Genomic DNA, 27,733 nt, shown 5'->3' on the forward strand with positions numbered 1-27,733 from the left:
GATGAAGTAGGTAAATGTGATACTTTAATTCCACATTTAAGCACGTAACAAGCATTGTTTATTTCAATAACAGATTTAACAATTTGATAAACTTTAAATTTCTATAATCTTTAGATTTAAATATTTCTTTTTAAATGGAAAGTAATATAATTAAAACCTGTGCTTTAATTATAGATAGTATAATATTAAGTATAGGTGAAAACTTCACTTAAAAATGAAAATATTGAATGTAGTTACATTCCATAGAAAAGCAAAGTTTAGAAATAAGATAGAATGGCCACTGTGACTTTTTTACACACATGAATTATCATGAGAAATCAAGAAGACCTGTTAGTCCTGAAATTTCTTAGTAGTGTTTACTGTTAAGACATATTTAACTTTCACAAATAATATATGATATTAAGATATTAGTGTTAGGAAACTGAATCTAATATAAGACATATTAGATTCATATTAAGCAAAATATATTGTAAGGAAAACAAAATAATTTACAATGTGTACATAATATGTTGTAAAATCAGGCTCCTATTTTGTGGAAAATTCTTCGATTTTGGTGAGGTTTTTTTCTATCTCTATTATAATCACAGAAATAGTCTATCACTTCTCCCTTGGTTTAAATTATTTCTAACTTTCAACACAAGTTTGATTCCTCAGATACGTCCAGGTATGACAAATCTACAGGAAAAATTAAGGAGAATCAAATACAGGCAAATTTATGAAGGCATCAGAATAACTTTTCACACAAATTTTAGATGCAATCTTGTTTGTCTGATGTAAATATTGTAAATACATTTTATAATTTGATCTCTTTATATTTCCATGACTCTGCCTCATCCTCTGAACCCAATTACACCCAAAAGCCAACAAACAAAGATACCAAAATCACAATTGCAAAACAAAATGTACTTTATATAAAGAATCTGTCTTTTTTCTTTATCTTCTTGTCCCCTTAACTTTATGTTTACTCTCCAGAAGCTGTTAAAGTTTGCCAATTCTTTGCAGAATGAGGATTTTACCAAAAACGAACTCCTTTTCTTCCCTTTCTTAATGTCTTCAAAATGAAGGAAGTGGGAGGAATTTATAATAAAATATAAGACATGGCTTACAAAGTAATTAAAATAACTCTTTTCCCTGGTTTTGCCTCTGTGTCTTCAGTGTTCTCATTAGTTATTCAGTCACTTACGTGTTTTAAAATTATTCCTAAAATGCAAATAATCGGCCGGGCGCGGTGGCTCAAGCCTGTAATCCCAGCACTTTGGGAGGCCGAAACGGGCGGATCACGAGGTCAGGAGATCGAGACCATCCTGGCTAACATGGTGAAACCCCGTCTCTACTAAAAAATACAAAAAACTAGCCGGGCGAGGTGGTGGGCGCCTGTAGTCCCAGCTACTCGGGAGGCGGAGGCAGGAGAATGGCGTAAACCCGGGAGGCGGAGCTTGCAGTGAGCTGAGATCCGGCCACTGCGCTCCAGCCTGGGCGACAGAGCGAGACTCCGTCTCAAAAAAAAAAAAAAAAAAAAAAAAAAAAAATGCAAATAATCTTGGAGAAGAAAAAAATATGCTTTTATCAAGTAGGTACACCTCTTTTTGTAATATTTAGCTGAAAAGAACCTCGGGTACAGAACTGGTCATTGATTAGTGGAGAGGATGCTGGGAACAACGTATCATAGATTTTAAAACAGGAGAGCAAGCCTTTACTATATAAACCACACAAAGGCCAAGAAACTGCTCATGAAATTTGGCGTTCATGGATAAGATACATGAAAAAAAATGGTGCCGAAGTTCAGTGCTTTCATTCTCAGCAGTCTACTGACATTTGGTTGTGACACATTTTCTGATCACGTACCTACCATTGATAGGTACCAATAAAAGGATTTATACTTACTGACTGAAAAGAAAGTCTAGTACTCTGTGTGTTTTCATCATTTGCCATTTTGCTCTCATCTCAAATTTCCTGAAGCATCTCATATAAAGAATAACATGCATAGGAACCAACTTTTATACTTAAGTTTTTGGGGATCATTACTTATTAAAGATTTATTTTGCAAACTAGTTGACTAAAGATATAAAATTAATGGCAATATTGTACTTCACTCATTTCATTACAACTTATAATAATTGTCTATTTTGAACTACGACTAACTTACTCCAAATTGTAGAAATATAAGAGTAATGATTTAAATAAAAATCAGTAGTGATTATAAAACTATAAAGATTTCATTTGTTAGAATATGTGATATTGAATCTAATGTAAAAAGAACTGTGAAAAAATCATGTATGTTTTTAATCATAATTTACTGCAGAGTTAGTATATGTAAACTAACTTTCTGAAGAGATTTATTTTATGGTGCTATTTTTATGCTATATTTTCATATTTTTGTGTTATCCAGTATTGCATGAGAGCTCTATAAATTAAAAAATAATTCTGGTGTTCCCAAAGTTGTGATAATGAAATGGAGCATCATAGTAGAGATGAAATAATTTTAAGCCTTAAGTAAATTCCAAAATCAAATGTTTTGAATTATTTTTATTGATTGATAAGAGCATCTCCTATAGCAAAGTTTATGCATAAAATAATTGTTTCATGCAACAAATAAATTCATAAAGTACATTAAAATATTTAGATATATCATTTCACATTATGCAAGAATATAAATGCAACATCTGAACTTTTATTTAGAGTCTTACCATTGTTTACTTTGAAAAGTGAAAATATATTGGTTAGTATATATATTTTCAGTTCAACCCAAAATTAACACTAAATGTATTTATTTTAAAGCACAATACATGTTATCATTATGTCTGTATAAAACATAGAAATGTGTATGAATGAGCTTCATAATAGAGGTGCAGAAAGTGCAAATTGAAAAAGGTCTGTAAATTTATGAACTTAGTAATAAAAATTATCATTAGATAAAATATTTATGAATGCTGAAGCATTGTGATACTGGCTTATATTGTCAAAAGCAGTTAAGTCTGTGTGGATATGCATGATCTATTAAAGTAGAAATTGAATTGTCCAAGATCAAAATAGTTAATAAATTTCCTAAGTGAAACTTTGTAATAATATATTTAGCTACAATTGTCCTTATTTTTGAAGTATTTATTCAGGTATAACAAATAAAACATAAGATATAGTTATTATTATTATTACTATTATTGTTGCTATAGATAAAGTAATAATGACTGAAACTCTTAACAAACAGAGCATATGTTATTATCACATTTCTTTCTACATTGGTTCATACTACAGAGATTTACAGTTCCAGTTTTAGAAGACATGTAAGTGTGCTTTCTTGAAGATTCATCAGACGCTTTTTGTTTTTTGTCCATGAAAGCAAGTGTTTATTAGAGAAACACCTTTGTAAGCAAACCATGAGTATATTATTACAACATATTTCTTCACTGATATCTATTAGGACATAATCGCATGTCTAGCTGTAACAGGCAAATATAAGTATGCTTTGCTAAAGATGCATCATAAGCTATTTTCTTTCAGTGAATAAATGTTTGGCAAAGGAAAAAGATGAAAAGTATTACTGTTAGGAACATTATAGCAATGTCTACATTTCAATTAAATTAATATAATGACTATTTATTACTTATTGGTCTAATGATAAAATTATAAGATATTGCACCTGTCGGCCGGGCACCTACAGACTCATGCCTGTAATCCCAGCTCTTTGGTAGGCTGAAGCGGGTGGATGATTTGAGGTTAGGAGTTTTAGATCAGTCTGCCCAACATGGTGAAACCCCATCTCTGCTAAAAGTACAAAAATTAGTTGGGCGTGGTGGCATGCATTTTTAATCCCAGTTACTCGAGAGGCTGAAGCAGGAATATTGCTTGAGCCCGGGAAGCAGAGGTTGTAGTGAGCCAAGATCATGCCACTGCACTCTAGCCTGAGTATCCCTATAGCAAGATTCCGTCTCAAAAATATGTATATATATAGCACCTGCCAAAAATTAATAATAATACAATATCAATACATATAAAAGTGAGAACAGTTACATTAAAAGATAAAATGGATCATGTTCATTCCTATGAAAATATTTTGAGATTGTGATATAAGGATTATTTATTTTTATTGTGGAAACCAAAAGAATTTTACTAACACTAAATGACAGAGCCTGACTAATTGATGACTACCAATTCTATATTAGGACATGTGGGTTTTGTTCTATTGATACATCATTTTCATTTATTTAAGGAAGAGAATGATCAACTTGATGAGGCCTGTAAAAAATTAACAATATTTTAAATATTCTAAAAGTAGATCATTGCAAGTTGTCCTCCCTTGCCCCCTTGCTTTAGTCATTGGTAATTTTTATCATTCCTCAATGACAGCAGGTTACTGACCAAGACACAATGCCTAACAGTAAAAGACGAACAACTTTATTGCTGAAGTCCCACATATTATAATTTAATTGTGTCTTTCAACCTGAGAGAGTGAGATTTAACAGGGTGTACTTTTAGAAAAAAATCATAGGCACAGTATGCTCCATAATACATCACTTCTAGTACTATACATCAACAAAAGTCCTTTGTAGGTTATTAATTTGATACTGTCCTACACTGAACATTGTTAAACATTTAGAAGTACTGATTAAAAATAAAATTAAAAGGTCAGAAGAATGAGAGTATAGAGGGTCCTGAAAAAGTAAGCTTTTTTATTTCCTTCCTTGATTAAAGTATTTGTTTAAGCAAAAGATTATTTTTGTATGTAGACACTGATTCTTCAATATTATAGTGGTTGACAATTTTATGTTTTATATTTATCCTTATAATGATAACTCTAGAAAATAGAATGGATTATTCATTCATTAACATTCGCTATTATTCAAATGAATGCTAGTTTGAAGCAACAAGTATTCAAATTACTCAATAAAGATTATATAAGTAGAAATAAATATTTTCAAATTTGCTTTAATACACACCTGTGCACAAAAATGTAAAGTTAATTTAAAATTTTATTATGTATCATCCTAAAGTTCATTATTACTTAAAACACTAGCACCTGGTGGATTTTTTTATTAATTATGGGGAAAAAGTACATTACATAATATTTAGCATCTTAACCGTTTTAGTGTACACCTTATTAGTGTTAAATATACTCACATTGTAGAGCAAGATTTATTAAATAAATCTAGGCTATCTTGTTCTTGATAACAGAAGCAGTTCTGGCAATGTCCCTGGGTTGCTTATAATTCTGTGAGTGTGTTTAGGAAATGTAAACCTTTTTATTTGATAGGTTAAATTTTTTGACTAAAAGTACAATTATTGAAAATTTTTAATTGTAAATGATTAAGCCATTTAATATTCTTAATTTGTTACACTATTATAGTGTAGGAAAATGATGCTGCTTCTTACATGTAGTGTTCAAGTACTATTTCTTTCTAAATTTATCTGGGCAATGTTTTCTTAGTATTTTTATTATGTTATTATGTGTTTATTGTCTAGAATATCTTGATCATCTGTGTCACTTAAGGCCACACATAGGTAATATGTAGCATCTCATGTTTTATTATGTAAGATACTTTTAACTTTAATAATATAAAATCAAACTTCTTCATACCATCTGCCCCAAACTTGGTTTATTAAATTTCTTTTTAAACTTACTCTCTGTCAAATGAAGATATATTTAGATAAACATCAATCCAGGTGAAATATATGCCATGCTGAGAAATAGTCCAGTGCTTCACATTTAATTGCTGTGCAATTATAATCAGTAATAGAACAATACATTGAGGTTTACAGCACTGACTGAGCTTCTTGATCTTACTCAACCCTTACCTAAAAGGAAATTACATCACCAGTTTTATCTAATTCAGTTAGCATTGCAAGCTGTATTAGATTCATCCAAAGGTGTAAACACCAGTACTTAAAATGGAAATTACTAGTTATTGTTGCTCTTTAAAATCCTTAAGAAGTTGCTAAATTGATATTTAAGAATCTCTAAGCATAGAGATAAAGTTTTTTTTTTCTCCCCACTCTTACCATGGAAGCTTTTCATCAGCAGATAGCAAAATGAATAAACTGGCTTCTTTAGCACTTTTTTTTTTCTACTTTCTCTCTCATATTTTTTATTTTAGTATGTAATTATATTTTCTTATAGGTGCAAATCACCTAATGATAAATTTGGTGTTATTGTAAATCTATCCACTCTCTAACTAAAACCTATATGCTATTTTTTCATGGCTCATTATTTGGTTAAACAATTGACGCTTCAATATTTAGCTTTGTTATGATAAATAAGCAGGAAGAAGAAAATATTTTGATGTTTGAATGAGTATAAAAATATTAATAATCTCAAAACATATGTTTCATCAGAAGAATTTTAACTTTGAAAACATATTTTTTCACAAATTTTGGTAACTTAACTTGCTTTTTAATAAACATTATATAATAGTTTCTATTTTTGTATTTGGCACTGTGAGTGATGGAAAATAAATATGACAAGCTGTCTAAGTTGAAAGATGTACAAAAGATACAAAGATTAAACAGAAATGTAACAAACCATTAGTTTAGTAATTATGGATTTTGTAGTGCTAACGATTTGTGAGAATGAAGTCTAGAGAAGTAAGATTAATGTAGGATAATCTGCAGAAGTTTTTATTGATTAAATTGGTAACTAAAATTATCACAATAATTTTATTGAGCAAATATGATGTGCAGGGTACTTCATTCAATCATCATAAATTCTCTAGAGACAGAAATCAACATTTGCATTTGAGTGAAGAAATGAAATTCCAAATGTGAAATTTACTTAATCTTTCATACATAGCAAATGAAATATGTGGCATGTGAATGCAGGTTAATGCCACAAAAGCCCACACACTTATCCACATTGACATGTAAAAATTTCAACTAAAAACGTATTACCTGAAAATTTGAAATTCCACTTTTTCTTTCTAATGATAACTTAAGAAACCAAAAGCCTTTTCTATAATTATTTTGTGTAGTTATGTTGCTACAAAATTTGTATTTGCATTGTTTTCTGGATCTTTAAATACGGATTTAATATATTTGGTGTATTTGTTTACATTAGATCCTGGGTGAATTAATTTATTGAAGCTGGTTATTTGAAGTAGCATTTTTACATAACAGTTCTAGATGATGAAAATTGATTTAAATTTTCTCTTTCAATCTGTTTTTTCCCTAAAATGTAGAAAGTGTTGAAATGTATACCAGTTGTTTATTGTGAGAAACATCCAGAAATTAAAGTCCATAGAACTGTTATTATATATGAAAAATACATACAGAAATGGTTGAAAAGAACAAAATCAGATATATTTTATGATATTAATAACATTAAAGACACTGAGTTTGATGGGTGCTCAACTTTTGGGATATATTACAAGTTGAATGACTTCAAACAATAAAGATTTAGAATAATGTATTCTGTTATTAGTAACATAGTATTTATATGTCAAATACATACCTTGTGTTAAATCAGATAAGGTATATATGGCAGACAAAGGAAGGGTTTTACCCTCACAGGAAACATGTTGCAAACTAGGAACATTATTAGTCTCAGGAGGTGGTGGTAATCCTTTGAACTTGAAGGAACATAGTGGCCTATTAACAGGGACGACTAGTAGAGTGTATATGATCAGGAGGTCTTGACAGATAAGCAGCAGGTTTCTTTGTGTGGCAGCACTGCTCACGGTAGGTTTTCTAAACTGAGCTGAAACTAGTTGGAAATCAAACAATCACCACTTCACTAGAAAGAGTTTTACTGTTTATGAACTGAGATTAACATAAACCTATGCCAAATTTGTCTTCAGCAAGAGTTGTCTCTGTATGATCTGAAAGTCTTCCCATAGTAACAAGTACAAAGCTGATTAACAAGACAGTTTAAACCTGATTATCAAACAGTGTGAAAAATATCTTCAGAATTTCCAACTTGTTGTGACTAATTATTTTTATTCAATATATACCAGCAACAGCTTCTTTCATTGTTGTAATTTAAAAAGTACTTCTCCTTATGATTAGAATAAAATATATATCTTTTGAATCTTTGGGATTAATGTATTACACATAGTTTATATGTCCCTTGAATACATTTTTTTTAATAGGCAGAGGTATATCACACTGAAAATGTTTAAAATGTTTTGCAGATTTGTGAAGCTGGGAATCATTTCATTAATGTAATGTTGTCTCATCCCAATCACACAGGTTAGTTCTATTTTCTTTTTCTTTTCTTTAGAGTGAATTGTGTTAATAATTATTTTTATAATCTTACTTCAAAAAATCTTTAAAAATCAAAATATCAATAGTTAGAAATATGTATGCCACATTTTTCCCTTTTATGTCTAATTTTTCCAAATATTTGAACAAAATCATATTCTCTAATAATTATTTTTCTAAAATGAAGTGTGCATGCACACCATCACCCTCCTCACATACACTAAACAACATCACTTAAATATGTAAATAAATGAACTAATGAATAAGAACAAAAGCAGTATAAAATCACTTGATGAATATCCAAATTACTAAACTCTCACTATTCCTCTCATTTGTACAATATTTAAGGTAGTCTCACTATTTCAAATGACTTTTATTTTTTTTTTTAATAATGGTAATCTTTCATTGAAAAACACAATGGCACTGAAATACCAATGCCTGGGAGAACATTTCAAAGTTAGTAGTATATTTAGTTTGGTGCAAAAGTAACTGTGGTTTTGGACCATGAATTTTAAATCATTGTAACTAGTCTCATACACATCTTTATTAATCAAAATAGGAACCATTATAATCAACACATTTTTGCCAATGAGAAATAGTTTATTCCTGTAGTATGAAAATCCATGCTTTAGGATTCAATAAACTCTTGAAAAGCATTTTCTGCCCCCCTTGAAAAGCATTTTCCCTACAAAACATTTTCCAGATGCTTGAAAAGTGGTAGTCAGTTAGTGAGAGGTCAGACGAATATGGTGGATGAGGCAAAACTTTGTAACCCAATTCATTCAGCTCTTGAAGTATTAGTTGTGCGATGTGCAGTCAGACACTGTCTTGGAGAAGAATTGGGTCCTTTCTGTTGACCAGTGTTGGCTGCAGACATTGAAGTTTTCAATGCATATAATTGATTTACTGAACATATTTCTCAATTATACTGGTTTTGCTAGGATTCAGAAAGCTGTGGTGGATCAGACTGGCAGCAGAACACCAAACAGTGACCATGGCCTTTTTTTGAGGGGGCAAATTTGGCTTTGGGAAATGCTTTGGAGTTTCTTCTCAGTCCAAGCACTGAGCTGGTCATCACCAGTTGTATAAAATCCACGTTTTGTTGCACGTCAAATTCCAATCAAGAAATGGTTCATTGTTCTTACATAGAATAAGGAAACACAACACTTCCAAATGATTTTTTTTTTTTAATATTTTTGATCAGCTTATGAGGAACTGACTTATCAAGCTTTCTCACCTTTCCAATTTGCTTCAAATGCCAAAGGACTGTAGAATGGTCAATACTGAGTTCTTTGGCAACTTCTCCTGTAGTTGTAAGAGGATCAGCTTTGGTGATTCATCTCAATTGGTCAACGTCAACTTCTGAGGGCCAGTCATTATGTTCCTCATCTTCAAGGCTCTCACCACACTTCTTGAAACACCACTGCATTGTGTGTTCATTGGCAGTTCCTGGGAGAAATGTCTTGTTGATGTTGTGAGTTGTCTCCACTGCTTCATGACCCATTTTATATATATATATATATATATTTTTTTTTAAAGGAGTTGCTCTCTTATAGCCCAGGCTGGAGTGCAATGGCATGATCTTGTCTCACTGCAAGTTCTGCCTTCCCGGGTTCAAGCGATTTTCCTGTCTCAGTCTCCTGAGCAGCTGGGATTACAGGCGCATACCATCATGCCTGGTTAATTTTGTATTTTTAGTAGAGACAGAGTTTCACCATGTTGGCCAGGTTGGTCTCAAACTCCTGACCTCAGGTGATCTGCCTGCCTTGGCCTCCCAAAGTGCTGGGATTACAGATGTGAGCCACCGTGCCTGGCCCATGGCCCTTTTGAACTCAATTAAGAAAATTGTTCTAATTTGTTTTTTGTCTAACATCATTTCTGTAGACTAAAATAAACAAAAAATAGCAACAAGTGATAACTCATTAGCAAAAAAACATAAAGTGAGAAATGCCAATTAAAATGTTGTATAACATAATCACATTTATTTAATAATGTATTCCAGTATAAAACAGCAAATTCCAACAATGCAAAAACTCAGTTGCTTTTATACTCACCTATATATTTGAAAAAGTTTACAGTGTCTCCATTATTTAAAGATATTTTTGGTAAATCAGTCATCTCATTTAGGCTCAGTTATATGTAGGGATTCCCAACTGCTTAACCTATATAATATATAATTTAATTGTAAAATCAAATAGAAATGAGAAACATTTGTTTATCATTTGGACTACTTGTTATTAATAATTCAACTGAAAACATAAAGGCATATTTGACTCTTCAATTATGTTTCAACATCAACCTGAATTTCTTAATATTTTCTTGCCTTCCACACTTCTGGCAGGCTAGTGAAACGTATAAAACATTTTTCAGAATAATTGTCACATAAAATAAAATACATATAATTACAAAGGAAAATTATTATATTAAAACAATTGTGAATATATGAAAAAACTAGAATATAAGCATATGTTTGTTATTACAACATTATACAACATTGTGATGAGCACTCAACTTTTTGAGTGTTGGTTATAAATTATATATATGCATATTTAAAAAGAAGTGTACTGTGACTTAAAAATATCTGTGCTTCATCTTGGTGAAAAAAATTACACGTAAGGCCAATGCTCTTATAGTTTGTGGTCCTCATTTGCAATGGAGTGAAGCCTATATTTCATGAAGAGGTTGAATGCCATTTTTATCTGATCCAAATTCATAGATACATTGAATTTTCTTTGGATGCACGTGAACCACAAGTGAAAAACATCTGAGTCTAATTTTTTTTTAGTAGAGAAGCAAAACACAACATAATCAAATAAAATGCTAGCATTGCCAATGTTTAAATATCACAGATTTTAGTCTTAGGTAGGTGACTAGCAATGTAATCAACTCAAGCTTCTTCATTTATCTGGAATATGGTCTCATCATTTGAAAATGAAAATTTTAAGTCATCCAGGAATTTTGAAATTGTTCATGTAAGAAGACCACCTTCTTTTAATATTCACTCTTTATCTTGCTTTGTATATTGCTCTTGAGGAGTCAGATGCTAATCTAATTCTCTCTCTTTTGTTAAATGGTGTTTTTTATTTGTTTCAAAGCACAGGTGACTTTTTTTATTATAAAAGTCTATGAATCTTGAGGGAGTGTCTAAGGGTTGATATTTCTCAACCAATTTCCCCAGGATCACTGGGTACTCTTCTAGTAGGTTAATCCCTTTTTTTTTTTTTTTTTTTTTTTTTTTTTAGTTCTAAAACATTTCCTCAAATTACAATTTTAAAATTAGTTTTATTACATTGTGGAGTGTGAGGAGGGTTACACTGTACCTATGTTCCTTCTTTTGTCTCTAGCTTCTCCATCACTTTCTCTTTAACTATCTTTGTCCCTTTTTTTTTTTGGCTATTCTTTTCATCTGCTTAATATCCTCTGTTCTATTGAATGTTACATCCTTAAGCAAATAAAAATGTATTTCATATTACTGGGAAAGTTTCTTCTTTGTCCACAATTTCTTAAGTACAGTCAACTCTTATTTTGTATTATATTTTCTTGTTTGTTTTTTTTTTTCCATATCAGTTTTCAGTTTTGGGATTTCTTTCTCTTTTTTTTTTTTGAGACGGAGTTTCGCTCTGTCGCCCAGGCTGGAGTGCAGTGACCGGATCTCAGCTCACTGCAAGCTCCGCCTCCCGGGTTTAGGCCATTCTCCTGCCTCAGCCTCCCGAGTAGCTGGGACCACAGGCGCCCGCCACCTCGCCCAGCTAGTTTTTTGTATTTTTTAGTAGAGACGGGGTTTCACCGTGTTCGCCAGGATGGTCTCGATCTCCTGACCTCGTGATCCGCCCGTCTCGGCCTCCCAAAGTGCTAGGATTACAGGCTTGAGCCACCGCGCCCGGCCCAGTTTTGGGATTTCTTAATGGTTACATTATTTGGTAATTGCGTGTGTGTGTGTTCTGTAAATTTTATTTTGTTTTCGTTGTGGTGGGTTAGTTTTTGTCTGCAAACAAAAACGCTTTCTAGTTTATTCACACAGAAGTATCATGTAAATGCTGATTGATTTGCATTAATTATTAAATGTGTGAATTGACCTTGAAGAAAAATAGCATAGTTTTTTACAGATGAGGTTACTGAAATCTCTTAAAAATAAAAGTGTGTTCTGGAAACAGGAGGATTTTAATTTTGTCTTCTCATCCTCTAACATCCTCGTTTTCTAAATTCCTTGAATCCCAGAACATGTTTCCTTCCTTCCCTTCCCTTCTAAGCTTCCACATGATGCCTTCCCTCTCTGAGCAAACTTCTCTGGGCATCATTTTCTTTCTTAAAAACAATGTCCTCCAAGATGACAACCTCTGGCCTCAACTATTTTCAGATAATTTTATTCAATTTCTCCCTATCCAGGGTTCTGATCCATCAAGTCCCTAATCTTTTCTCAAATTGAACTCTCATCTTCTGATTATGAATTATTAATAGCTACATACTCAATGCATTATTTTTCCTTACATAAAATCTTTATCAGTTCCTGTGTCAGCTCTAAATTGGTGTCTCCTACTCTTGAATTTTTATTCCCTCACTTACATATTACTTGAAGTTTGTTGTAATATCTATTAGATGTGCTTTAGGCATGGTTTATGTCTAGAAGGGAGCCATTTAATATTGATTGTACAAAGTGTCATGAGTCATATTCTCAGGTGGCAGAAATTGGTATAAAAGAAGGTTATTAGGAATTATGGAAAAGAGGCAAGGAGTGAGAACTATGCCAAAGAGGAAGTTGAGTTGTGATGTAGGCACAAGAATGGTCTTAGTCAACTCTATTGGGTATCTGAAGCTAGAATAACCCTGTAGAGGTGTCAAGAGTTGGAATGGCTGGAGACAGATAAGTTGGATGTGTGTCTACCTGGGGAAGAAAAAGACCTTGTAAGGCAGTTCCCTTTAGTCAAGGACATTTTCTCGGAGGATATGACAGTTAGAAGAAAGCCTCAGCAAATGTAGATATTGTGCAAACTACAAAGTACATATGTATTCCAATTATCATTTATTTATTGATCTGGATAAATTACCACCTTTGTGAACCCACTTTGTCTAACGGTACTTAAAATGTGAAAATGACACTTTTTTCTGGTATATGGTTCCCTGAATTAATAAAGTCCTTTTAGTAAAGATCACTGAAATCATTATGATGTGCATTTGTTTTGGTGTTACAGTACCTTTCCTCCCAGACTATTCTTCCATCAGTGAGTTTGGCATCTTAGAACTGATTCACATTCCAATACTGAGAAAGGAATAGTAGATCTGACATTGCACCAGCTGTCTCAAATCTCTTAACTATTCATCTATAATTTATTGTATTTTTCTAAATTTAACAATAGCATTGTTGGATATCCAACTGTCTAGCTTCTAGGGACATTGTGTTCTATTAGTCAAACATAACTTTCTGCGGGTCAAGCCTCCTATGAACAGGGCACTCATTTTGGCTCAGGAACAATTAAGTGCTGTAATTGGAACTGCCTTGATTTTCTAGGGAGTGGTATGAGGAAGTGTCCTTTAATCCCATTCACTACTAGTCATCTCAGTTCTAAGATGACTTCACTTACAGTCAGCCTGATACAGCAAAAAGTCAACACGAATCTTAGTAATGATGGTGTTCCTTTTACTACCATATTCCTCGTATTTTTGAAAAGTGATGTATCATATTGGCTTTCCCATGGAACATGAAAAAAAACCCTGAGACCATGAAATGGGGAAAAATTCCTTGCATAGAAAGAAATCCTCTCTTTTCAGCCTTGCATAGACTATCTGCTCTATGATTCCTATTTCTCTAAGGCACTTAGCACCTTCTTTCCCAGCCTGCCATGGAAATTCTAACATTTCTTCTTGCTTATTTTGGGCCATTGCTTTGTTCATGCTTCCAGGTACATATTAGTAGTGTGTTTGTACAATCTTAGCAGGATATTTACTCCTGTATTCCAGGACAGTGCTCCAAAAACATAAACAAACCTTTATTCAACTTTATACTTTACCCCTCTTTTCAAACACCCTCAGATTCCAATCCCATGTATATTCTCCTATGTTTTGTTGGTTCATGCTAGTTAGGTTCTGCAGCTCCTTTGGGGCAGTATCTTTTTTTTTCTCTATGATCCCCAGAACAACCTCAGGTAGTTTATATTGTGATATAACCCTAGTTGTAGTGGCTAGAAGAAAAGATAGGGGAGATTTTCCAGGGGGTTTTCTTGCAGTGTAGTGCCTTCTGTATTGCTTTTAAGGAAGGGTGTGCTCAGCTTTCATAGTGAAGAGTGGGCTACCTCTGTGAGATCAAGGAGTTTATGAAAACCTAGACATTCCAAGATTGTGTGATAAACAAACTTGACTTAACAGATCTGCATTGGATTGGAGTTGGATATTCTTTGGAGTTTGACTACTTTTACAATTAAGACCTGGACCTCTTTCTCAGCTTTTTTGCCTTCTTCAGGCCTCTTTGCACACTACGTAGGTGGACCTCTAACTTTCACAACTGCCTTTTAATTGCCAAGTATCAGTTTGTTTTAGATGTCTTTGTCGAGCCATTCAATCACACTTGTAGTTTTCAACCACTATAACATAACAATATCCAAGTAGTAAAAGGTTTTTACACTTGGATTGCTACCTTGTACGTGTAGTTATCTGTCTGCACCTACCATCAGCTATGGAGTACGCATTGCAGGCCTTATGGTAAGGCATTCAACCTAAAATGCCATTCTAACATGTGCTTTTGGGGCCATTCCTGGTGCCAACTATCTAAGCTGGGTTTTCTGGAATGCAGATGCCAAGATGGAGATTAATACTCAAGAAGATTGTTAAGGAGTGGTTTTTATGGATAGAAGAAATAAATCATATTTAGGTAGGAAATTGAGAGCAATATAGTCTCAACAAGTCTCCAGTGATTGCATGGGACATTCTAAAACTGGGATGAAAAATCCATGTTCTCCTGAATTGAGTTAATCAATTTTCAGTATTGATCAAATACCGTATTAAGGCTAAGTCAGTGATTGTGACCTTGGGTGAGATTGCTTCCGAGTATAGGGAGTACAGAAGTTGAAGGTTCTCTCACAGTAGCACTCCTTGAAGCAATGGAGTAAACCTTATATGCCTAAAGAAGAACCTGATGGTTCAGCATTTTAATGTAAGAAACCTCCTGACTTTAATTTAATAGAAGCTCTATTATAATAACTATAGGTGGAGAGAACATTTATGAAGAATATAAGTATTAAATTAGTAACTCCTAAACTTATTTAATATTACAGTTAATAGCAACTGTGTATACTTGAAACTATATTATCTATATACATATATTTTTCTGTATCATAAGGCATATCCATTATTTAATCTACAAAGTAGATCTGGAAAAAATGTAGATTTGTAGACCCTTGATCATTCTGCACCTCTAGGGGCTGAACACTCATAAACTACAGGCTCTAAAGCAGACTATTCCCTGAACCTTCTGCCTCTGAAATTCAGTGACTATAACCTGGGTAGATTCCTCAATTATCTTTATTTTATTAATATACAGACATTATACAAAAGTGTCTACATAAATACTGTAAAAAATCAGTAATATCGAAAGACCTACATAATTATCTTTATGAACAGTTATAAAATCTGTACAATACTTAGCATAATTTTTAACTTTGATATTTCAGCAATTGCTACAATTTTGAAAACAACACACTGACATTTTATTATGACTTTAGAGTTATAAGGAAAAGAGTTTAGCTGATTTGTTATCTGATTAAATCTTGGAATGGAGAATAAAACAGTAATTTTATAATTCATATTTACTTTTACAAATGTCACAGCTCCAAGTTCAACTTGAAATCATTAAAAATTTGTTATCTAAAATGTTTCTTAAAAACAATTGAAAAGGGAAAAATAATTAACAAAAAAAAAGTGACAATATGTGAAGGATAATGAGAGATGTAAATATCAATCCTGATTGCTGAACAGAAATGTGATATCTCAGAATATTAACTATACTGATATTAAATGTAATCCTTTTATGAGAGGTTTGCATACTTTTCTGGTATAAATGACATCTTTATAAAATTCCTTATGATTATCACCAATTTAATACAAGGAATCTTGAGGTATTTAATAATCTCAAACAAATATATCTTCTTTGATAGTAAAGGGGAATGTGAAGAGGTGGGCAAATGTTAAAACACGCTTTATAATTTCAGTATGTAGTACTATTTCAACTATTATAATGTAAAAATAATTTATATATATTTAAGATCTTACAGAATTAATTATCCTTATGTTCTCTGCAATGTTACAGCAACATAGCTGTAGACATGGTATGAAAGTGACAGCTATTTTATTTGAGTCAAAAGGTTATAACATTTAAAGCTGGCTCTCTTCTGAGTAATTTGTGAAATAGGTTGCTATAAATATATGATGACATTTCATGTGGTACACAGTTATTTTGGGCACTTAGTATTATATAATAAGCATATGATCAGATTTGCAATATGTAGCATCATTGACATTTTACTTTCCTTTGCAAAAGGAAACAATGCCTGTTTCCCAAGTCCAAATTATAACCCCTTCACATGGATGTTTTTCCTGGTTTCATGTCCTAACTACACCTATGAGGTATGTTATTTATGTATGTAAATACGTGAATCCTATTCATGATATACTAAATGAATGTGCTTATGTATTTATATATAATATAAATTAATATATACAAGAAAAATATAGAGGTTTTATCTATAGATCATGGTATAAAAAAATAGAACATTTCAATCACAATTTTTTCAAATATTAAAGTCTTTCATTTTCTTATAAATATGATCCCGTTTTATGAGATTGCTTGTGACTTTATATGTAAAAATTAAATTATTTTTTGAAAATGTATTCCTATTTATAAGTTTTCTAATATTTTAAGCCTTAAAATTACTTATTCAAAGCCACAAGTGAAGAAATTACTAGATTACATTTATGTATGTGCTAATTTAAGTTTTAATATAACAGATTGGATCATGGATTAGTTTCACAGTCATGACACAAACACTGCCAGGTAAGACCTAGATTTAATGACAATTAATCAAATAAATGCATCTTTAGAAGAAATAGTTTCTGAGAAAAAGTTATTATAGTTTTAAAGTATAGCATGCTTACAAAAAGATTTTATAATTTCATATTGAGTTTGATTTTTAGCAGTATTAAAATATATTGAAGTGCTTTTGCTCTTTATCTCTGTATAATTGTTGCTTAATCCAAGCCAGGAATTGTAATCCAAATGTATTTATTAAGCAATGAAGTTTTGTTTAGAAGAAGTTTTGATAACAATGCATTTCACTTGAAACTTCTTCTTCTGCATGTGCACAGGCATGTGTATGTGTTTTGTCTTCAAAGGAAGAGTTGCGGTGTGTGAGATTTCATCTTGAATACTGAGCATTTTAACACACACTAAGAAGCTGAATTGCATGATTTCCATTTAGTAGAAGGACATATGTAATATCCATTTTATCCATTTTGTTATATTGTACAAAAGTTTTGAATCACAATTAATGTGGTTTATTATATGCATGTAGAGGAATATATGCATATAGGCAACTATTATTGAAAATTTTTAAATACAAAAATAAATCCTTATTTGGGAGTATTTTGTGGTTGTGGTATGTAAAATATGTAGATTCATTTTTAATTTTGTAATGTATTTTCTATGTTTACTCATTCATGCAATATTGATTGGCTATTGCTAGGGAATGGGTATGAATAATGAAAATTGATAAGAAATTATGCAACATTTGGGAAACATCTTAAAAGCTAAACGTGCTAGTGATCCTTTTCCTAATATAACGTATTTGATAGAAATAAGAAAGAAATAATAATTATTTCTTTTTTCTTCTAGTTGGAATTTTTACACTTCTGATGAGTATCCAGATGTCTTTGTGGGCACAAAAGAAACATAAGATTTATCTGAGAAAATTCAGTTCATATATTCATAGAAAATCAGCAATGATTCCACTCATATTGTAAAAAAAAAAAAAATTTTTCCTATAGAAAATGGCAACATATAAATTCAATAAATAAGACTTAATTAAGGATAGTTAACTATTATACTCCAACAATTAATGAGCAACAGTATATACACTGAGTAAAAATACAGTAAAATTTCACTAAATTTAGAGTAATGCACATGGTAATAAAAAGTATAAACTATAAATGCAATTAACTAAGAACAGCTCTGAATGTATTTGCGTGGGATTGGTCCTTGAATAAAATTGTCTTACTTCATTAATACTTCACAATACTATTTGCATAAGGCAAAATATCACAACAAAGAAACAACCTGATTAAAAAATGAAAATGTGATCTGAACAGACATTTCCCAGAAGAAGACATATACATGGCGAATAAGTATATCTTTAAAACACTCAACATTAACTATTCATAATGGAAATGCAAATCAAAACCACAATGAGATATCATCTCATCCTAATTAGGGTGATTATTATCAAAAAGACAAAAAATATGACAGCCTTTGTGGCTCATGTCTGTAATCCTAACACTTTGACAGGTCAAGGCAGGAGAATTGCTTGAGTCCAGAAGTTTGAGATCTGGGCAACATATCGAGACTCTGTCTCTAAAAAGCATATCAAGATTCTATCTCTAAAAAAAAACTTTTATAAAGTGAAAAATAGCTGGGTGTGGTGGCACATGCTAGTAGGTAGTCCCAGTTACTCGAGATTGCTCCAGCTTAGGAGTTCAAGGCTACAGAGAGCCATGATTAAACCAAGGCACTCCAGCCTGGGTGACAGAGTGAGACTGTCTTAAAATAAAATAAAATAAAATAAAATAAAATAAAATAAAATAATCATATTGGTGAAGATGCAGAAAAAAAAAAAATAACTCTTAGATACTGCTGGTGGGAATGTAAACTAGAGCAGCCACTGTGGAGAACAATATGGAGTTTCTTCAAAAATTACAAATAGAACTATCATATGATCCAGCAATACCATTACTGGAAAAAGGAAATCTGTATATTAAAGAGACATTTGCATCCTATGTTTACTGCAGCGCTATTCACAATAGCCAGGATATAGAAGAAACTTAGGTGTCCAACAACAGTTGAGTGGATAAAGAAAATGTGGTATATATACACAACAGAATACTATGCAGCCATAAAAACTGAATTCCTGTCATTCAGGACAACATGGATGGAATTGGAGGGCATATGTTAAGTGAAACAAGCCAGGAACAGAAAGTTAAACATTGCATGTTATTACTTATATGTGGAAGCTAAAAAAATTGATATCATAGAAGTAAAAAATAAAACAGGATACTACAGGCTGGGAAAGCTGCAGCAAAGGGAGACTAGAGAGAGATTTGTTAAAGGATACAAAGTTACAGCTTGGTAGGAGGAATAATTTTTGGTGTTCTATATCACTGGAGGATGACTATAGTTAAGAACATTATATTCTATATAGTTTCAAATAGCTAAAAGGGGATTTTGTACCCAACACAAAGAAATGATAAACGTTTGAAACCATGGATACTCTAATTTATCTGATCTGATCACTATAAATTATATGTATTGAAACATTACTATGTATCTCCCAAATATGTTCAATTCTTATGTGGCTTTAAAAATAAAATTTAATTTAAAAAGCATCTGATTTTTAAAGTAAATATTTTTCAAAGTTTTGACATTTAAATTACTTGAACTCCACATTATTTTGACAACAATTTAATTCTTTTGTTGTTCAATTTTAGTGAGATGTGTCATAGGTATTATGTCATTAGTTCAAATTCTTGTGGAAATTATACCTGTATTATAAGCATAATATTTTTATTTAGTTGTGTACCTTATTTATTAATAATACAGACATTGTATGCTATCATACTGGAATTTACAATTAAAATATTTTCTGTTCATTATTTGATAATCATTCTGAATATATATTTTGAAATATATACTGTTCATATTTATATGTAAATTATATTTATACATCTTCTGAAATATATTTCAAAATATTTGTTGTACGTGTGTATATGTGTATATTACATATATACACATGTATTACATATATACACATATATATGCACATACACAAATATATATATATATTTCAAATGGATTGTATGCACTTGCAAAGCGAAAGTACATTGGTAATTTGGGGACATTAAGAGTGGAAAATTTTGTTTTATTTTTAAATCTTTAAATACCTATCTTCTCTGAAAGCCTATATGCACATGTGTGTATATGAGTTTGTATATGAGCATGCATACATACTTGACAAAGAGATGACCTGTGTAAATCAAAGTACACATTATTTAAAATATTTAAAAGAGGCTGGGTGCGGTGGCTCACGCCTGTAATCCCAGTACTTTGGAATGCCAAGATGGGTGGATCACAAGGTCAGGAGATCGAGATCATCCTGGCTAACACGGTGAAACCCCGTCTCTACTAAAAAATACAAAAAATTAGCCGGGCGAGGTGGCGGGAGCCTGTAGTCCCAGCTACTCGGGAGGCTGAGGCAGGAGAATGGCGTGAACCCGGGAGGCAGAGCTTGTAGTGAGCTGAGATCCGGCCACTGCACTCCAGCCTGGGCGACAGAGCGAGACTCTGTCTCAAAATAAATAAATAAACAAATAAATAAATAAATGTTTAAAAGAAATGTTCAGTTTCTTCTTATTTTTTAATTGTGATTCTTTAGATTTGTTAGTCTATGGAGTATTTTCAATTCTCAGATTATACATATGAAATAAAATATGTTCATTAAAGCTCTTAGATTATATGCATATATGATAATATATAAATATATGACAATATATACATATATGACTATCTATATATATGACAGTATATTGTAAAGTAGGTCTATGTGCACTGGGCAGGGACTGTTTATTACTAACATATGTGGCCACTAAAGAAATAACAAAAAGCCCTTTTAAAAGCCCTATAATTCCCAAAGCATACTATTAAAATTTCTAAGGAGAAAACAATAACAACAATAAAATTCTCACTCCCTAATATCTATTCAGCTAAATTGTATGATATCATTTAATTATCTTAAAAAGAAATGTCAGTGCATTAAATCATATATACCCAATGCAGCTATATGATCAACTTCTTGTAATAAATGTCCCTTTTCTGAAGGACTAAGAATAGTTTCTGTTTTTGCAACTGGATGCTGACAAATATTAACTTAGGAAATTTGCACATTCTTGTAGGACTAGAAGAAGGTCTTTACGTATGAGGCACCTATATGACAGACATTTTTCTTCCCAATGTGTTACATTCCCTTATGCCAGTTGCTCCATCGTATTTTTTTCCTATCAGTTATTTCCTTACTGTTGGCAGATATACCTTAGTTAAAGGATATCTTCATTATGAAATGTGTTTTTTTTTAATGTATTTCTCGTTTTTATTTCCAGGTGGTCTCACTGCCTAAGACATCAAAAGAAAAAGCCTGACAAACTTACACCATTTTGTTATCAATATTAATGCTACAGGTATAATCCTGCAGCAGCCATGTACACGTTTTTAGCCTTTAAAACCTAAGCTTCATATATAGGTTTTAGGAGTTACTATACATAAGATGTACACATATGCATGTATATATGGGTGTGTGTGTAAATGTGCTCACTTACAAACTTTAATGATACTCTCTAAATTAAAATATAAGGTTTATATAAATATAAGTTTGCATTGCTGACTTAAAAATTATGCATTTCTTTTTTTTTTTTTTTTTTTTTTTTTTTGAGACGGAGTCTCACTCTGTTGCCCAGGCTGGAGTGCAGTGGCCGGATCTCAGCTCACTGCAAGCTCCTCCTCCCTGGTTTACGCCATTCTCCTGCCTCAGCCTCCCGAGTAGCTGGGACTATAGGCGTCCGCCACCTCGCCCAGCTAGTTTTTTTGTACTTTTTAGTAGAGATGGGGTTTCACCGTGTTCGCCAGGATGGTCTCTATCTCCTGACCTGGTGATCCGCCCGTCTCGGCCTCCCAAAGTGCTGGGATTACAGGCTTGAGCCACCGCGCCCGGCCCATTTCTTTTAATATAAAACAAATCTCTATAATCTCACATATTCATGGTTTTTCTGCCACATATCTAAGTAACTTAATCTTAGCTTATGGAGTATTTTGCCGGAACAGCATTCAACACTGCAGAGATTAGTTGTAGGTGTCTTAATTACATTTATATATCAGTGTGTTTGGTGGGGAAAGAAGATAAAAAATAAAACATTTAAATATAAAATTTAAATAAAAATAAAATATGACATTTATTTATAATAGATGTCATAATTTGATGATATTCATAGGAAAAACATTAAGGAAAAAATTTAAATGCAAAAAAAATACATATATACTACATAAATTAACAATGAAATTAGTACCATGATTACTTGTTGAAGTAATATACTGTCCTAAATATGTTTCGTTATACCATGTTCTCTCAGAGTTAACACTCTCATCCTGCAAATAAAAGATACATTCTCAAATTCTACAATTCTTGTGTGTGTATTTTCAATAGTTGTGATTTTTATGTCAAGATAAATTATGATATTAGCAACTTTTAAATTCTATGCTTTGTGACTTACAGGCCTCATTTCTAATTTAATAAGGTATGTGTGTATTTGATATTTTCATAAAGGCAATACAGGGTTTGGCCAAGAAGTTTAGCCATCTGTGAAAGGCACGCATTTGATGCTATTATAAGCCACATTAACTGGAGAACATTTCTAAAATACTTCTATTTCACGTGCAAATTTTATACTCTCTATATTGGTGGATTTGTTTCTTAGATTGAGATTCAGATGTGGCAATCAGTGAGAGAGGAAAAAGGTACAAGCCTGTCTCTACTTTTTAGATAGTTTGCTGAAGAGACAAAACAAGTTCAACTTTAATTGAAATATTGCATGTTTGCTTGCTTAATTATTCTGTTATCCCTTAAATTAAATATTCTTTATAATAAGCATGTCTTTGAACATGAAACAAGATTAACAGCTCTGAGCGTGAAACTTTCCCTATCATGAGAGGCATTTTAGCCTCATCACAAGAAGACTTTTGCTTTTCGGAAACCATCCCCTATTTCTTTTTGACACTTGGAAGTATGCCTCTGCTTCTTTTATTTCTTTGAAACATTCTGGAGTTTTTGTTGTTTTGATGTAACTCTTGCCAAATTAATAATTGTTAGATGACAAACGTCCTCAAAAAGTGTTTTTCAGTCATTGTTCCTAAAGAAATACAGTTATCGAACTAATTTATTAAACAAAACAAATGAAACAAAAACTCTAAAAACTAAGAATACACCATTACTGGTTATAAGTCTTTCTTCAGATAAATGCATAGTTCTGTCAATTCATGCCCATGATAGCTTCACAGATTATCCATTGGTTTTCTTGGTTAGTAATTCTTGTACATATCCAAAGATACGTCAGTTCAGAGGGTCTTAAGGAAGATGAAACTGCTGAAATAAAGACTGGACCAGGTTGGGAAATGAATCTCACTTAAAACAAAGACTGATAATAACCTCAAGCAAAAGTGGAAAAATATCATAACAGGAGGTGTCTTGCCAGACTATAGCTTTGCACATCCCATTTGGAGTTTAAGACTAGTACCCAGTAATTTAAATATTTAAATTTATGAGCATAATAAGAAGTATGAGATTTGATAACCTCAGAGTTTTCTAATACCAGATTTTGATAACATAATATTTAAAAAATCGAGTCCCTTTAATTTAATTATTATTCTAGTAGTTACTTTTGGAAAAATTGTTTGATTTAATTCTCTATCCCAAAACAATTTGCCAAAAAAAAATCTAGTGTTTTTAAAATGCCACATCTTTATCTTTCCCAGTATTTTCATAAAAAATAGCTGGAGAGAGAAAAACAAAACAAAACAAAACAAAACAAAGAGTTGCATCAGCTGCAGCTACACATCCATTACCACGTAACTGCTTCCAGTGCCCAACCTTTCTACCTCCGGTTTCTACTTTTTCTACCTCTAGTTGTTACTTTTAAAGTGCATTCGGGACTGGGCATGGTGGCTCACGCCTGTAATCCCAGCACTTTGGGAGGCCAAGGTGAGTGGATCACCTGAGGTCAGGAGTTCGAGATCAGCCTGGCAGATATGGAGAAATCCCATCTGCACTAAAAATACAAAATTAGCCGGGCATGGTGGTGCATGCCTGTAATCCCAGCTACTCAAGAGGCTGAGGCAGGAGTATCACTTCTATCCAGGAGGCGGGGATTGCAGCTAGCTGAGATCGTGACACTGTATTCCAGCCTGGACAACAAGAGCGAAACTCCGTCTCAAAAAAAAAAAAAAGGAGTTCTGTTTCTACGTGTATATTTTTAGTTTTTAGCTGTGACTCAAAATAGACTGCAGCGCATTTTGTTTTTTAACAACACTCGTGGAAGAAAATGTTACTCTCTAACTCATACACAGACATACACACAGATCGATTTTAAGAAACATTACTCCTTAAATGAAGCATACAAAATGAAAATAGTCTCATTTTTAAAATGTGTATGTTAAATTTTATTTCTCTCTAAAAGTACTATTTCCAGAAGCTAACATTAAGAATATAGTAAAATTCATAATGATATTTAAATATTTTTTATGACCTTTACCATTCTTCCAGTAATTAAACATATTTCCAAGATATTTAAGGTCAATTTTAAGGAACTAACATTCAGTACATGTTAAAGTTTAGCAGTTGACATATGTCAATGATAACATTTGTGCTCATAAAAAAAGTTCATGAATCAGTAATGAGGGTTTCTATTTTAATTTTTTTTAAAAAAATTAAAATCCTGAGGTTGCTCCTGAATGTTAGAGGTGATTATAACAATTTTGCTTTGTAAATACAATTACAGATATTTTTGCAGTTTTTGCATAATGGTAATTTAAAAACATATTTTAAAGACTGCTTAAAAGTTTATTTTCACCAGGTGCATAATGAAGCCTGTAATTAGGCCTCCTTCAGAGGAGGTTTGATTGTGAAAATACACAGCAGCATTTCCTGAGATAAAAGTTCCTGCTAAAATGGGATTTGGGTTTTTAACTTTAGTTTGCTAATGGTTCTTGAAATGCGAGCAAAAAGTCATTCAGAAATATTTACAAAACAAATGCATAATTATTTATTTTATTGAGCATATAGAAGACATTTTCATACCATGTTTGGTAAATGAAATCCCATAGTCTGTTGCCAGAAATAAAACTGTTAAAAATATAAGAAGTACTCTCAATAATCCCAGTACATAATTTCTGGTTTATCCCATTGTTCTGTCAGCTTGTAAATGAGAGTTGTTTCTGTCACAGAATACTTTGGGTGTCACTTCTTGGCAGCCAGAAACCTCTGTGGCTAGTGGTGCCTCTGCTTGAGATCTGCTCTCACCTGCAGAGCTTGTTCCCCCAACTCAGACCAGCAGGTTGCACTTGGCTCCCGATAACAGCCTGGAACCCATGCCTGAGGAGGGTGAGCCAAGTTCAGGACTACCAGGGGTGTTAAGCGAGCAAGTGTGGGCTCCTGCCACTCCGCACAACAAGGCGCTCTGGCTGCTGTGGTGCAGCGGGGAGCTCCAGGTGCCTACACAGTTGCCAGTGTTGTATAAGGCTGTGGCTGGACCAGGCTTACAGCAAGCAGTTTCTGCTGTAGGCACTGGGGTCTGGATGAGGGGAATGTGGGGAACGTGGTGGCACACAAAAAACTTGGAGACGTCAGCAACTGCAGAATCCCAAGGGGGACGGGGTGCCACAGCGCTCTCATTCCCACCTCCAGCATCTCAGGAATTTATCATTTTTAATTTACATTTATTTATTTATTTATTTATTTATTTATTTGGTTAATTATTATGCTGATCTTTTATCCTGTTTTTAAAATGCCAACTCATTGAAACCGTATTCTTGTTCATTCTTTTAATTCGTATTTCCCAGGGACATAGACCAAGGCTCAGGATACAAAAGGTGCCAGTAAATTTTTCTTAAATGACTAAGATTGTAACAGCTTTTTCAGTCTTGTCACCTTGCTCTCACCTAGAACTCCCTGGTTTTCTCAGCCCTGTCATCACTTCCCATCACATGGGGTGGCCACCGAGGTCTATAGTGTTACAACTCTGGCTTGGGGAATCCTGAGGTCTGGGTCTCCAGAAGTGTTGGCAGTCTTCACTTTCACTTTCACGGACCGATGATAGGGATAGTGTCACCCCCCACAGCTTGGCAAGCTGGCCAGGAATGTGTTACAGCTCTTTTCAGGCCTGCTCACAGTTCAGCAAGAAGGCCAGGAAAGCATTACAGCTTTTTCAGCCTCGGCCATTTGGTGGGGCCCAAGCTCTTGTCCACATCCAGAAGGAATGAGGTTACACCAGTAACTGGAGGGTGAGCATGGCAGAAGACTTTTACCCAGTGACAGAATAGCTCTTAGCAGAGAAGAGACCCAAAGTGGGTAGCTCCTACCCTCTGAGGGGTACTTCCCATGTCTGTCTGTGTCTGGGGGTTTTTATGGGCTCAGAATGAAGTACATGCTCATTGGTCTATGGGCAGGAGGAAGGGTATGCTGAGTGGTCCATTAGTGGGACTGGAAAAACCATCATTTGATTGGCTAACAGGCATCAAGGACGTGTTCACTCTGCGTGTGGAGTCTACGCGGAACTGGCACCCTGGGGTTCAAATTTCAGGCTGTCTCGAGCCAGAAGGTGAGGTTTCACGGGAAACTTGCCCCTATTTGCCTAGGAATTTGCCGCCTGCCGATTTCATTTCTTTGATAAACTAATACTCACAATTCCTTCTTCCTCCATCGGCGACGTACTTACTACCAATTCTTCAGATGGTTCATTTTTCAAAAGCTCTCCCAAACTTCCTCACAGAGTCTCCAAGTAGAAGAAATTGTTATGCTTTATCTAATCAATTATATTGACTCATACAACAGAGTACAGTTGGATATATAATTCGAATAAGATTTTTTTTTTAATGTAAGTATTTTACTATAAGAAGAAGATAAAGTTCTCAAAAAATAAGTTATTTAGGCAATATCCTATTTAGGAAATAGGATAGACTAATGTATAATTTAGTTTATCCTAAACTATCTGACACTGAATAAGTATGTTTACCTGTTTAGACATGAGTCTTCTTATCTGTAAAGCAAGATGTTTAGATAACTTATAATACTTTTTTCTCTATTTTATAGAAATAATTGTAGATTTAAATAGTTGTCAATTTTCATTACTTCTAAAATTATATATTATAAAGCCAATGCTTAAGTTCTATGAAAAATATTTATTTTATATAAAATCTCTTGAGGTGTTCTGTCCTCACCTGTTGAGTGCTTCTAGGAGAAAATCATATACCAGTTGAACGCTCCTATTTTTTCTGTTAGTAAGCATGCTCGAGTGCACTCACCCAACTCCTGAGGCCTTATCAGGAAGCTGCTGATCACCAGTTTCAGATGTTGCTACCTATTGGACTACTGCCTTTCCCTGGCACTGGCTGCAACTAACTATTATTTTAGACAGACAGTTTTAACAACTGCCTGACCATCACCTGATGGTTGCCTGATGCTCCTGGGGGGATTTG

The 27,733-nt window shown here is 33.0% G+C and overlaps 1 protein-coding gene across 2 annotated transcripts in view; it reads left to right on the top strand.

Moving 5' to 3' along the window:
- Positions 1-19,786, top strand: part of TECRL (trans-2,3-enoyl-CoA reductase like) — a 121,926-nt gene extending 102,140 nt beyond the window's left edge. Inside the window, exons 9-12 of one of the 2 annotated variants that reach the window (XM_007998595.3) lie at positions 8,118-8,175; positions 16,715-16,800; positions 17,182-17,227; positions 18,065-19,786. In XM_007998595.3, coding sequence (XP_007996786.1) covers positions 8,118-8,175; positions 16,715-16,800; positions 17,182-17,227; positions 18,065-18,192 — 318 coding nt within the window. In that variant the 3' untranslated portion in view covers positions 18,193-19,786. The remainder of the gene's footprint in view (positions 1-8,117; positions 8,176-16,714; positions 16,801-17,181; positions 17,228-18,064) is intronic. The other variant, XM_073017806.1, reaches the window with a different exon arrangement.
- The last annotated feature ends 7,947 nt before the right edge of the window (positions 19,787-27,733 follow it).

This window comes from Chlorocebus sabaeus, chromosome 7 (genome assembly GCF_047675955.1).
Source record: "Chlorocebus sabaeus isolate Y175 chromosome 7, mChlSab1.0.hap1, whole genome shotgun sequence".
Lineage (NCBI taxonomy): Eukaryota > Metazoa > Chordata > Mammalia > Primates > Cercopithecidae > Chlorocebus > Chlorocebus sabaeus.